This window comes from Habropoda laboriosa, unplaced genomic scaffold, assembly GCF_001263275.1.
Source record: "Habropoda laboriosa isolate 0110345459 unplaced genomic scaffold, ASM126327v1 scaffold2, whole genome shotgun sequence".
In the NCBI taxonomy this organism is placed as follows: Eukaryota; Metazoa; Arthropoda; class Insecta; order Hymenoptera; family Apidae; genus Habropoda; species Habropoda laboriosa.
This window is the reverse complement of record NW_017100190.1, coordinates 5,441,429-5,452,679: the sequence shown is the minus strand read 5'-3', so window position 1 is coordinate 5,452,679 and position 11,251 is coordinate 5,441,429. Positions and strand designations below refer to the sequence as shown.

The window sequence follows — 11,251 nt, the reverse complement described above, 5'->3', positions numbered from 1 at the left end:
AATGTAAAATTGATAATCTCTATTTACAGGAAAAATGTTTTTAAACATAAAGGAATTTATTACAACTGTAGATAATATTCAGATAACGAATTTACATTTCTTCTAGATGCAAAAAATCATTTTGTCCATCAGTATTTTGCAACACTGCACATATTATTCTATTACTATCTATTGACAAAAGGGTAAACGTGTATATATATATAGAGCTATACAAATTCAGTGACAGTGACAAGTCATATACTATTGATTCAGATTTTTTAAAAATATCTACTACATTTCGATTTATGCCACAGTTAATGAGTATAAAACTTCACAAATAAAGCCTACCCTTACTGCACTCATCTTCACTATTTATACAAATGCAGATCATACTGCAGTTCAGAATCTGAAAACTATTATTCATTGTTTATATTAGGTATCATTGTATGGAAATAAATACCTTTCTACTTAATCAGACTTGCAAGAAAAAATGCAAGAGGTATAAATAACATTTAATTGTATGTATTTTGACTAACTTGTTTCTCTCTTAAAAATATGCAAATTTTTATATTCTTAACTTATATTTTGAAAGTCAGACAAGTCTGTTTTCTTTTCTTTATGAAATAGATATGAAAAAGTGTAAAACATACTGTCCAGTAAAAAATAGTTATATTAAAAATATTATACTAGATTATATAAAACTTTCTTGTATTACATTCAAACTGACATGTTTATGTCTTATGATAAAAATATAACAAAGTAGTTGTTTATTAATTCATATCAACTTATGTAAATTAAAAGTGCACTATCTAATATATTATAACAAGATTTTTGAACAAGATATTCTCGCATAATCATGTAAATCATGTAATACAGTATGTACATAATAATTCTGTGATGTTTTTAAAAATTAGAACACATATCATAGTTTGTTTCTTACTGTTTCATAAGTTAAAGTATTACAATTAGTAAGTTATTATCCTGTTTGGCTTTAATTAAATATAAACAACAGTAATACAGATATATATTAATTTGGCTCTTTATGTACACATGACATTATCACAAACTGTGGCATTAAAAACAAAAAATAATGAACAGAGTACAAGAAATAAAAAATAAACCTAACTAGTATAACTGTTTCATTAGCAGTTTCTATATGTACAGCATATAATTTTTAAACAGTTGCATTTGTATTTTGAAAATTTTTCTCTAATTTAAACTTTAGCTATTGTAAATATTCTGTATTATAGTGGAAAAGTTCCCTCATCTCTTCGCTTGAATTTCATGATAGTATTTTTTACAGCATTTGAAAAACGATTTAGACAAAAAAGCACAGCCGTTATTTTTTTCATTCATCAGAACAGTTAATTCGTAGAATAAAACACAAAAAGACGCTACAGATAAGTTTATTTTATGACCATAAATTTTATTTATACTTTTGTATTTTGTTCCTTAAATGAGATAGAAAACAATCCTAGTTCAGGTCAATGATATATACTTATTTGTTTATACAAGCTATGTACAAAAATTTCTAATCAAGACTTATACACATTTTAAATTCATTGTAAATCTTTCTTCTAAAATAAGAATGCAGTGGAATGTAATTATTGTAGAAAAATATAACTTTCATTTCTTTTTTGTATAAACTAATATTAATATTATAAAAATTTTAATGTACTTTATGTATGTAAATTAAGGTAAAAAAGAAATTGAGAATTGTAGATTGAATTGAATATTACCACTGCATTCTAAATATTGTTGTCTGTTCCATCAAATAAAATATTAACTTAACAACAAGAACTCTTTGCAGGTTCTGCTTCAACTAGATTAAAATCTAAGCCACCAGGCCTAGAATATCCAGTTTTTATTCCATCCCAACCATCTTCTACTTTGTATTCACCAGTTTGTATTCTATTATAAACTTCCTGTGTAACAGTTCGAAATGCCTCTTCAACATTAACTCCAGTTTTGGCACTGGTTTCAATGTGATGCACCCCATGTTGATCAGCAAAGGCTCTTGCTTCTTCCTTGGAAACTTCTCGTCTACCTCCATTGGTAACTAAGTCTAATTTACAACCTACCAATGCAAAGACAGGGCAGTGTGGTTCAATATGCCTGCGAGCATCCATCATCCATTGAGGAATATGTTCAAAACTGGCTCTGTTACAGACATCATATACAAGCAGTGCTCCAACCGAATTCCTATAGTATGATTTTGTTATTGACCTAAGGTAAACAACACATTTTATTATTCCATATGTTAGTTAAAACACCATACTTTCTTCATAATACAATAATAGTTAATGAAAATGTAAAACAAAAATCTAACACACCTAAATCTTTCTTGGCCAGCTGTATCCCATAATTGTAATTTTATTCTTGTTCCATCTTCTACTTTAATTAATCTAGCAAAAAAATCTACCCCAACAGTTGGGTCTGAAAGCTAGACAAATAAAGTAAAATATATTATATACTTTTTGCAAGTATTAAATGTAAATAGGGTACTTTAAATTATGAAAGAAAATTACAATTTCTGGTTTACTGATATATAATTTACAATATTCAATAACTGGGAGATAATAAAAATTAAAAATATATCACAGATCTTTCATTCAAATTATATAAAACTATTTCTTTACTACTCTATTAATAATGTATACAACGATTATAATTAAATAATAAAACTAATTCGTTAAAGCTAACAAACATCTCGAAACATTACATCATAGCATTAGTCTACCATTCTAATTTTTTCGTTTGAAAAATAGTAATCAGGCACATAAATATTATTAGATCAGCAAATTGGAGATGCTCCAATTGTGCTATAGAACAGTATGAAATCTTTAAAGATTTCACGGAAGTTTTTTAACATGGATTAGGATTCGATTTATTTGTATCGTGAAGAATAATAAGGAAATGAAGCGCGACAATTTCGTAATCTTTTAAAATCAATCTCTATGTTCATACAGCATTGTTGACGATACGGGTTAGAGTTGCTGCGTACCTCTGCGAACTTCCCATCGGTAAAATATTTCAGCAACGAACTTTTCCCGACTGTACTGTCACCGATGAGTATTAAACGAAACTGGTAATCAAAAATTGGTTCCACCATCTTGACGTCTATTACGATGAAAGTTCTTCACAAGAAACGTTCGTGTTGTCACTTAGAAAATCATGATTTTCCTATATACACTTGTCAAAAGTGAGAACCTCGCTGACCGTGACATTAATCATCAGCTTCCTACCTTTGTGTAAGACTGTACTACGCTTATTGCGCACTACACTGTGCGAATAAACACGCAGATCTTGCAAAGACCATTGTAATCGAACATACTGTAATTTTTGATAAACTAGCTCTTATTAACCATTTCTGCTTTCACTACTTTCTTGTCCTTTAATTTTTTTGTGTACTCACGAAACCACGCGATCATAGTACCCATCCAAAGTACACAATTTTACACACTGATTCAGAATTATCTAAATCATAATTAAATTTATAAATGGTTAGTTTGTATTTTCTTCAATACAAATTCTCGTACAATTCGTTGAACACTGTAAAATTAAAATTAAATTTTTTATTTACTAAATTAGTATAGTTAAATGTAAATGTTTCAAAATGTTTTAACAACATTCTCTCTCACTGCTAAAAAGATAAAAACCTCGTTTTATCTACTACGTCGAAAAGATTAAAGGTTAATTTCGAGATAATTTAATTGGCAATTTTTATGTACCACCAATGCGTAAAATGAAATGTCACTTGCGTTTTAGTTCTGAAACTAGATGTAGTAAACGCATATCTCAATGTCCCGTTTGTAAGGTATTCAAAAACACTGTGATTATACCTAAGATTAACAACAGAACGCTAAAGATTACAGAATACTTGTCGTCACTTTACTGCTCAGATTTTATCTAACGAGTTGCCTATTATATATATATATTTGTCGCTTCGTATATCAACCTTTCAACCACCCATCTTTTAGAAAGATGTTAATATAACCTAACAATTTTTTTCTTTAAACATTTTCAACTCATTTTTCATCTCAAATTTTTAAAACTAAATAACAACGAATTTCAAACAACTCATTCAACAAAAATGAATGAGAAAAAATTGATTAATGAAATTACTGAGTTACGTGAAGTGTTACGCGTAAAGGAAGCTCAACTTGCTGCTCTAAGGCGCGAAAAACAAATTCTACAAAATTATGGCTTAAGTAACGAAGAAATCTCAAGATATAGCAGACAGATCTTTTTACCAGAAATTGGCGTTAAAGGTGTATCCTACTTATATGCACTTTAGTTTTAATGTTAAAATGTTTTAATCTTCCATTATAACATCCTTTATTATGTAATTGCAGGTCAAGTAAAATTAAAAAATAGTGCAGTATTAATTGTAGGAGCAGGTGGTCTTGGATGCCCTGCTGCATTATACTTGGCATCTTCTGGTGTTGGACATATTGGTATAATTGACTATGATGATGTTGAAATTAATAATCTTCATAGACAATTATTATATGCAGAAACAAGCATTGGAACATCAAAAGTAAATGCTGCTGCAGAAAGTCTTAATCGGTACTTATAAATTAATATAGTGTAGATAAATTTTAATAGATATATTAACTATATTGCATAAATTTCAGCTTGAACAGTGATATTAAAATTACACCATATAAGATTCAACTAAATAGTAGTAATACTTTGGAAATAATAAAATGTTATGATGTTGTGTTAGATGCTACTGATAATGTAGCTACACGTTATTTATTGAATGATGCATGTGTTCTAAGTAAGAAACCTCTAGTATCTGGATCAGCATTAAGATTTGAAGGTCATTTATCTGTATTTAATTACAATGGTCCGTGCTACAGATGTATATTTCCTAAACCTCCCCCTCCAGAAACAGTAACAAATTGTGGAGATGGTGGGGTTTTTGGTCCAGGTATTTACAATTTGTTCCATTTCATTTATTGTATATTTTTCTACCTAAAAGTTGTTATTATTTGATTTAATTTAATTACAGCTGTTGGTACCATTGGTGTTCTACAAGCATTAGAAGCTCTAAAAATTGTACTCAATGTTCCTTATGTATTATCCGGTCAACTTCTATTATTTGACGGACTAGAAACGAAATTTCGCAATATCAGTTTGCGTGCCAAAAATGCAAACTGTGCCGTTTGCGGTGAACACCCAACTATACATAAGCTAATTGATTACGAGCAATTTTGTGGTGCAAAAGCAAACGATAAGGATCCAAAATTAAATTTATTAAGAAAAGAAGAACGAATAAGTGTGGAAGAATATAACACATCACTGAAATTGGGTACAAAAGGTCATATATTGATTGATGTGCGATCTCCCGAAGAATTTGAAATCTGCCATTTACAGAATTCTATAAATATCCCAATAAGTGAAATTAATAACAATGAACAAGTAACATTAATAAAAAATAAAATAAAAGAAATACAAGAACAACACAGTGAAACTAGTTGTAAGTATATTTTACTTGAAATTATAGATAATAGTAAATATGATCAAAATATATATTCATATTCTAGTGTACGTTATGTGTAGAAGAGGAAATGATTCACAAAAAGCTGTAAAAAGTCTTCAAAAAGCATTTAACAAAAGCAATTTGGAGATAAAAGATATAATTGGCGGAATGCACGCTTGGAGTAAAAAAATCGATCATACATTTCCTGTATACTAATTGCATAAAATCGTAATTGTTTTTTATGTTTAGTATATTTTTGATTCATAAAATTAATATATATAATTAAGTAATGTTTCGTATTACATTTTTATAAATAATGTATATGTTATCTACAAAAATATATTGTTATATATAAATGAAATTAATTCATTTAGAATATTTTTCTATTTCACAAGTGGTTAAACTTGTTTCTGGCTGCTTATAATGAAAATCTGACAAATTTCTTAATTTTTCGGCTGCTTGTTCTGGAGTTAAGTCTCTTTGTGCTTGTGCAAGAAGTTCATAGCCAACCATATGTTTCTTTATAGTTGCTGAACGCAACAAAGGAGGTAAGTAAATTCCATGAAAAGTCCAGTAAGGATAATCTTGTTTTGCATATGGACCAGTTGGCGCACCTTTAAATAAAATAAATTATTATTATTAATTCGAAACATACTTCTATAGTAAATATTTGTAGTAATTATGTTCAGTTATACCATGCCAGCCCATAGAATAGGGAAAAGAACAATGGAATAAATTATCATATTTTGTACATAATCTTTTCATAATAACTGCTAATGATTCTTGCTGACTTTCTGTTAAATCTTGCATTCTGGATATTTGTTTCTTAGGTAACACCATAGTTTCATATGGCCATATTGCCCAGAATGGTACTAAAACTACCCAATCTCGATTTTCCAATACAATTCGCTCCTATGATTATAAAATAAATTAAATTAAAATTAGAAATTAAACTTAAATATACAAATATTTCTTTTTAAAGCAATGTTCTACCTTTTTAAGAAGCTCTTTTTGCACATAATCTATAAGAAGTGGCTTTTTATTGCGATTATAGTAATCACTGAGGAAGCTATCCTTTATTTTTGCTTCATTTGGTAAGAAAGAGCTGGCCCAAATTTGACAATGAGGGTGTGCATTACTGCACCCCATTAAAGCGCCACGATTTTCAAATATTTGTACCCAAGTCCATTTTTCTCCTAATTCCAACATTTCAAAAATCCATCTGCATCATAACAATATTTATTACATAAAAAATTATAGTATAATAGAGTGCATGTATTACCAATTACTAATACCGTTTAACCACTTCCTTAATTTCAGAAATTTTCATAAGTGCTATTGTTACATTTGATTTTGGATGAAAACACATTACTTTACAAGAACCTCTGGCAGCATCCATTTGAAATAATTCATCTTCTGGTTTTGATGGACTAGGAACTGATTCCAATAATGCAGGAAAGTCATTGACAAATGAATATGTATTTTCATATATTGGAGTGATCTAGATAAAAATAAAAATATTTAACACATATTAAAACATTTATATAATTGCAATTTTATTATTTAAAAAAATAGTAATGTTCAAGAATAAATATGTAAGAACATTACCTGTCCACTAGCTCTAATATTGCCTGGACAAAGTGGATTATCAGGGTCATAATCTGGAAGATCTTCCTCTGTATTTATTTCGATTTGTCCTCCCCATGGTCGTTTCATTCGGTGTGGTGACACTAGTACCCATTCTCCCTTCAAGGGATTGTATCGAATATGTTGATGTTCTATAAAATATTGATCTAATAGTTGAAACATAGAACTTTAATTTGAAATAATTTCTTCACAAGAAAATTCTAACCAGTAGGATCAAATTCTTCCTTTAATACTTCTGTGCCATTTTTTAGGCTTTCTTTATCACCTGTAAAACAATATTAACTAATTATACATACAAAAAAATAGCAAAAATTCTATAAATTCTATAATGATGCAGCTAATTTTCAATATAAACTAATATGTTTGCATGCTTCATACATTACATAATTATTTTGGAATGCTATAAATCACGATATAAATTTTAACAGTCACGTGGATCTCATTTTAATTTCAACTGTAAAAAATGTGTAATAGGTTCGCGCGAATTTTGTTTTAATTTCGATCATATAAAATTTACATTAAACTGCAAAAACACACTATGATTGTAATATGCCAATATGAAATTTATAGTATGAAAAATATAAAAAAAAATTTGCAAGTCATATGACCGACGCTTATGTTCTTGAAGAGTTTACTTTTTCAAAAAACATTACACGATCGATAATATATTTTTAGCGAATAATAAAATAATTATGTCTATCTTTTACAGACAGTTTTGTTTATAAAATGTTTTATTGGTATTAACATATTATCATATAAAATATTTTTACCTGTTGATGTAGACATTTGTACTTCGGTGAAACAGAAGCCGTTTAGATAGTTTAATAGAGTACTGGAAAATTTTTGGTATCAGCAGCAATTTAAATAGCACTTATCATTTTTTTCATAGACAACATACTCTCGCGTATCTGTAATTAGCAGAGCAATATTGTGATAATGTTTACATTGCTTGCAAAATGTAATATTCTACGTATGCACATAGCAATGCGTATTACATATTATATGTGCAAAATTAATCAAATTCGATCTCGATCGGAAAGAGATTGAATGTTAGAAGACATCACAGACATTATTTATAGCAAAACGTGTGAACTACTATATATGTTCAGCCAATAAAGAAAATTCTATTCATATTGCCACATATTTTAACACCGAAGTGTTAAAATGTTTTTTAGATAATTGCTCTAAAAGGCCAATTATACGTATTTTTAAAAGTAGAAATACTTATGATAAAGCATAACACTTTTAAAACGTTAAATAGAGTTTAAAATAGCACTTAATAACATTCAAGAATTACATTTTACTTTTAAATTAAAATCTAATTTTATTATAGAGTAATAATTTTCATAACGATAACCGAAAAAATAAATTTATAGAAGGAATGTTCTTAAAGTGCAACAGTAAATCATTAGCAACTGTATTAATATTTTAAAAAAAAGCAAACTAATACGAAATTGATTTTAAATTCATCTTTGATAGTATAAAAAAATAAAATATGTGGTTTTGATAAAAACATATATCGCTCAATGTAAACTACCTTAATGTACATCTTGCATGATTTGACGTTTCGAAAAGTTGCCTGTAACTTTTGAACGCGACCATTAACATTATTATTTGCGAATATGGCGCGAGGTAGTAGTGCTGGTTTTGATAGACACATTACAATTTTCTCGCCAGAAGGGCGGCTTTACCAAGTAGGTAAGATTCGTGAAAATATTTCATATTAAAATATAATTAGCTTTTAAATTTTTATTGGTCTTTTCTATAATACTAGCTCTATATACTAATTTTCTAAGCGGGAATCATGACATGGCGTGATCTGCAATTTTGAACGTTTTTGAATACATTTGATAAATATTTTACAGAATATGCGTTTAAAGCGATAAATCAAGGTGGTTTGACATCTGTTGCGGTAAAAGGAGTAGAAACAGCCGCCTTCGCGACACAAAAGAAAGTGCCTGTAAGATAACCTCTATCAATATATTATTTTTAGTAGCTTTCTTTGTAATGTTATTTTATCTTTTCTATTATGTGTAACATGATATTTCCAAACAATATTGGAAATTTCTATAAGTAGTATAATCCTTTCAAATTTAAATAAATATATTTATAGGATAAGCTACTCGATGCTTCCAGTGTTACTCATATTTTTCAACTCACCGAACATATTGGTTGCCTTATGACAGGCATGTTAGGTGAGTAAAAGTTTTATAAAAAGAAAAAAAATTAAAACATAAAGTTATAGTATATATTGTTCTAGTTATTAGTGTTATAATAAGTATTTAAGATATTTGTTTTCTCCTTATAATAAAAAAATGTTATTTTGTATTTTAGCTGATAGCAGGTCTCAAGTGCAACGTGCAAGATATGAAGCTGCTCATTTTAAATACAAATATGATTATGAAATTCCTATGGATGCATTATGTAGACGTATTGCAGATATCAGTCAAGTATATACACAAAATGCAGAAATGCGTCCTCTTGGATGCTCTATGATGCTCATTTCATATGATAAAGAAAAAGGTCCTACCATTTATAAAGCTGATCCTGCAGGATATTACTGTGGCTATAGAGCCATTTCTGTTGGTGCTAAACAAACTGAAGCTAATTCTTATCTTGAGAAAAAATTAAAAAAGAAACAAAGCTATGATCATGATGAAACAATACAATTAGCAATTACATGTTTGTCTACTGTTTTATCAGTAGATTTCAAACCAACAGAAATAGAAGTTGGTGTAGTATCAAAGGATAATCCTAAGTTTCGGTAAATACATTATACTCTAATTATTTACAATTCATGGAAAAGATTTTGTTAAATAAATTTGCATAACGTTTATTTATTTCAGAACTTTAACAGAACAGGAGATTGATAAACACCTTACTATAATTACTGAAAAGGATTAATAATTTTATGTATAACTCATTATGAATAAACGACACATCTTGCTTAACACATTGTTTCATTTTAATACTTAAAGTATAAAAACAAGTATTTTATTACGTTTAAAACATAATTGTTAATACAAATAAATTGTACACATTTGTAGCTTAAACTAAAAAAATTTATTTCCAGTCCATTTTTCTTACTTATAAGTTATAAAATAATTTTTTTTTCAGAACATTATTTTCCTGATGCTGTGGCTAATGGATTTCGTAAAACTAGAATTACAGAATCTCCTCTTAGAAACATTTTTGAAATAAATCTGTCTTTATTTACTGGTTTTGCCTAGACAAAAATTGAAGTTTCATCATATTTTTAATCACAAAAATTATTTAAAAATCTCAATTATTATCTGTACCTTTTTCTTTCCTTTTCCAGTACGTGGAAGTTCAGTCCACATTTCTTTTACATTTTCTAAAACCATGTTACAATGTCTATCAAATGCTTTTACTCTACCTAATAATTTTTTGTTATTTCTGCAATTGATTAAAACTTGTGTATTATTTTTCACAGATTGAGTCAATACTGAAAGTGGTCCAGTGTTAAATTCTTCCTCTTCCCTTTTTGCTAATTCCTCAGGAGTCATTTCAGACTTTGGTTTAGTCAAAGAAGACCTGCAAATAATAATTATTTACTTCGAAAATCGTTAATAATAATTTAAAAGGAAAATTATTATAATTCTTAAGTAACGCGTATATATAAAAATTGTAATAAATAACAAGCTAAGGTTAGATTTTGTTAAGTATGCAGAATTAAACTGGTATAAAATATTATAAAAATACTTACATTTTGGTGATATCTTTTTATAAATGAAAGTGATAATTAAATTGTTCTTTTAGAAGTAGTACTATCACAGAATATAGCAACTGTATTTTGAAATCGGTAGACGACGCGATACTAACAACACGCTTCAGTTTACACTGGTTACTTCTGCAATAGGTTAGGTTCTATATGTTAACTTTAGAGAAATTATAAGTATTTTGTTATGTGCATACATTTGTTACCTTTTTGTAATAACATTTTATCATACTATCATACTTTAGAGGTTAAATTTGCATATGAATTGTGGTAAAGAGCTACATTTTTTGGCGTTTCTAATTGTTTTTACATAAGAAGAAGAAGAACAAGATGAAAACAGCCCGCCAAAAAAAGGCAAGAAAACATTTAAACTTTTTTATCAACAATTTCAAATTTAG

General features: G+C 28.2%; 6 protein-coding genes across 9 annotated transcripts in view; 3 read left to right on the top strand and 3 right to left on the bottom strand.

The window, feature by feature from the left end:
- Nucleotides 1–1,743: 1,743 nt before the first annotated feature.
- LOC108579956 (ras-related protein Rab-39B) lies at nucleotides 1,744–3,945 on the bottom strand. 3 transcript variants are annotated; one of them, XM_017943595.1, is made up of 5 exons: nucleotides 3,639–3,708; nucleotides 3,225–3,531; nucleotides 2,984–3,142; nucleotides 2,313–2,422; nucleotides 1,744–2,205 (listed from the first exon to the last, which is right to left on the bottom strand). In XM_017943595.1, the coding sequence occupies exons 3-5, from the start codon at nucleotides 3,089–3,091 to the stop codon at nucleotides 1,767–1,769; spliced, it is 657 nt and encodes a 218-aa protein (XP_017799084.1). In that variant the 5' UTR covers nucleotides 3,092–3,142; nucleotides 3,225–3,531; nucleotides 3,639–3,708; the 3' UTR covers nucleotides 1,744–1,766. The 3 variants fall into 3 exon arrangements, with proteins under 3 accessions (XP_017799084.1, XP_017799086.1, XP_017799085.1); XM_017943597.1 differs by having other exon boundaries at nucleotides 2,984–3,312; nucleotides 3,395–3,531; XM_017943596.1 differs by lacking the exon at nucleotides 3,639–3,708 and adding an exon at nucleotides 3,711–3,945 and having other exon boundaries at nucleotides 2,984–3,531.
- A 91-nt stretch (nucleotides 3,946–4,036) lies between these two features.
- LOC108580068 (adenylyltransferase and sulfurtransferase MOCS3) lies at nucleotides 4,037–5,683 on the top strand. The gene is made up of 5 exons (XM_017943728.1): nucleotides 4,037–4,250; nucleotides 4,335–4,548; nucleotides 4,617–4,915; nucleotides 4,997–5,464; nucleotides 5,532–5,683. Exons 1-5 carry the CDS (start codon nucleotides 4,073–4,075, stop codon nucleotides 5,681–5,683), a joined length of 1,311 nt encoding a protein of 436 aa, XP_017799217.1. The 5' UTR covers nucleotides 4,037–4,072.
- A 150-nt stretch (nucleotides 5,684–5,833) lies between these two features.
- On the bottom strand, nucleotides 5,834–8,666 carry LOC108580026 (probable galactose-1-phosphate uridylyltransferase). Of its 2 annotated transcripts, XM_017943683.1 has the most exons (8): nucleotides 8,652–8,666; nucleotides 7,885–8,022; nucleotides 7,320–7,379; nucleotides 7,076–7,245; nucleotides 6,763–6,968; nucleotides 6,461–6,689; nucleotides 6,163–6,379; nucleotides 5,834–6,081 (listed from the first exon to the last, which is right to left on the bottom strand). In XM_017943683.1, the coding sequence occupies exons 2-8, from the start codon at nucleotides 7,898–7,900 to the stop codon at nucleotides 5,834–5,836; spliced, it is 1,146 nt and encodes a 381-aa protein (XP_017799172.1). In that variant the 5' UTR covers nucleotides 7,901–8,022; nucleotides 8,652–8,666. The 2 variants fall into 2 exon arrangements, with proteins under 2 accessions (XP_017799172.1, XP_017799171.1); XM_017943682.1 differs by lacking the exon at nucleotides 8,652–8,666 and having other exon boundaries at nucleotides 7,885–8,087.
- A 49-nt stretch (nucleotides 8,667–8,715) lies between these two features.
- LOC108580054 (proteasome subunit alpha type-6-like) lies at nucleotides 8,716–10,049 on the top strand. Its single transcript, XM_017943714.1, has 5 exons — nucleotides 8,716–8,812; nucleotides 8,980–9,074; nucleotides 9,228–9,309; nucleotides 9,449–9,878; nucleotides 9,961–10,049. The coding sequence occupies exons 1-5, from the start codon at nucleotides 8,737–8,739 to the stop codon at nucleotides 10,016–10,018; spliced, it is 741 nt and encodes a 246-aa protein (XP_017799203.1). The 5' UTR covers nucleotides 8,716–8,736; the 3' UTR covers nucleotides 10,019–10,049.
- Nucleotides 10,050–10,235: 186 nt separating this feature from the next.
- LOC108580113 (probable small nuclear ribonucleoprotein Sm D2) lies at nucleotides 10,236–10,872 on the bottom strand. The gene is made up of 3 exons (XM_017943778.1): nucleotides 10,842–10,872; nucleotides 10,414–10,669; nucleotides 10,236–10,340 (listed from the first exon to the last, which is right to left on the bottom strand). Coding segments are annotated over exons 1-3 (363 nt in total). The 5' UTR covers nucleotides 10,844–10,872.
- A 311-nt stretch (nucleotides 10,873–11,183) lies between these two features.
- LOC108579910 (rRNA-processing protein UTP23 homolog) overlaps nucleotides 11,184–11,251 on the top strand; it is a gene marked incomplete at its 3' end in the record, with an annotated part of 793 nt that continues 725 nt past the window's right edge. Inside the window, exon 1 of the mRNA XM_017943529.1 lies at nucleotides 11,184–11,243. Within this exon, the coding sequence (XP_017799018.1) occupies nucleotides 11,184–11,243 (60 nt within the window). The remainder of the gene's footprint in view (nucleotides 11,244–11,251) is intronic.

Bases quoted from the DNA above. Each gene is read 5' to 3' on its own strand.
- LOC108579956 (XM_017943596.1), bottom strand. From the start codon at position 3,091: ATGGTGGAACCAATTTTTGATTACCAGTTTCGTTTAATACTCATCGGT. The intron at 2,423-2,983 runs GTACGCAGCAAC...TTATTTGTCTAG, and splicing joins CCGATGGGAAGTTCGCAGAG to CTTTCAGACCCAACTGTTGG. The intron at 2,206-2,312 runs GTGTGTTAGATT...TGTTTACCTTAG, and splicing joins GCTGGCCAAGAAAGATTTAG to GTCAATAACAAAATCATACT.
- LOC108580068 (XM_017943728.1), top strand. From the start codon at position 4,073: ATGAATGAGAAAAAATTGATTAATGAAATTACTGAGTTACGTGAAGTG. The intron at 4,916-4,996 runs GTATTTACAATT...ATTTAATTACAG, and splicing joins TGGTGGGGTTTTTGGTCCAG to CTGTTGGTACCATTGGTGTT. The intron at 5,465-5,531 runs GTAAGTATATTT...TTCATATTCTAG, and splicing joins ACAACACAGTGAAACTAGTT to TGTACGTTATGTGTAGAAGA.
- LOC108580026 (XM_017943683.1), bottom strand. The intron at 6,690-6,762 runs GTATTAGTAATT...GTTATGATGCAG, and splicing joins ATTAAGGAAGTGGTTAAACG to ATGGATTTTTGAAATGTTGG. The intron at 6,082-6,162 runs GTATAACTGAAC...TTTTATTTAAAG, and splicing joins CTATTCTATGGGCTGGCATG to GTGCGCCAACTGGTCCATAT.
- LOC108580054 (XM_017943714.1), top strand. From the start codon at position 8,737: ATGGCGCGAGGTAGTAGTGCTGGTTTTGATAGACACATTACAATTTTC. The intron at 8,813-8,979 runs GTAAGATTCGTG...AATATTTTACAG, and splicing joins AGGGCGGCTTTACCAAGTAG to AATATGCGTTTAAAGCGATA. The intron at 9,310-9,448 runs GTGAGTAAAAGT...TTTGTATTTTAG, and splicing joins CCTTATGACAGGCATGTTAG to CTGATAGCAGGTCTCAAGTG.
- LOC108580113 (XM_017943778.1), bottom strand. The intron at 10,341-10,413 runs GTACAGATAATA...ATTTTTGTCTAG, and splicing joins CTGGAAAAGGAAAGAAAAAG to GCAAAACCAGTAAATAAAGA.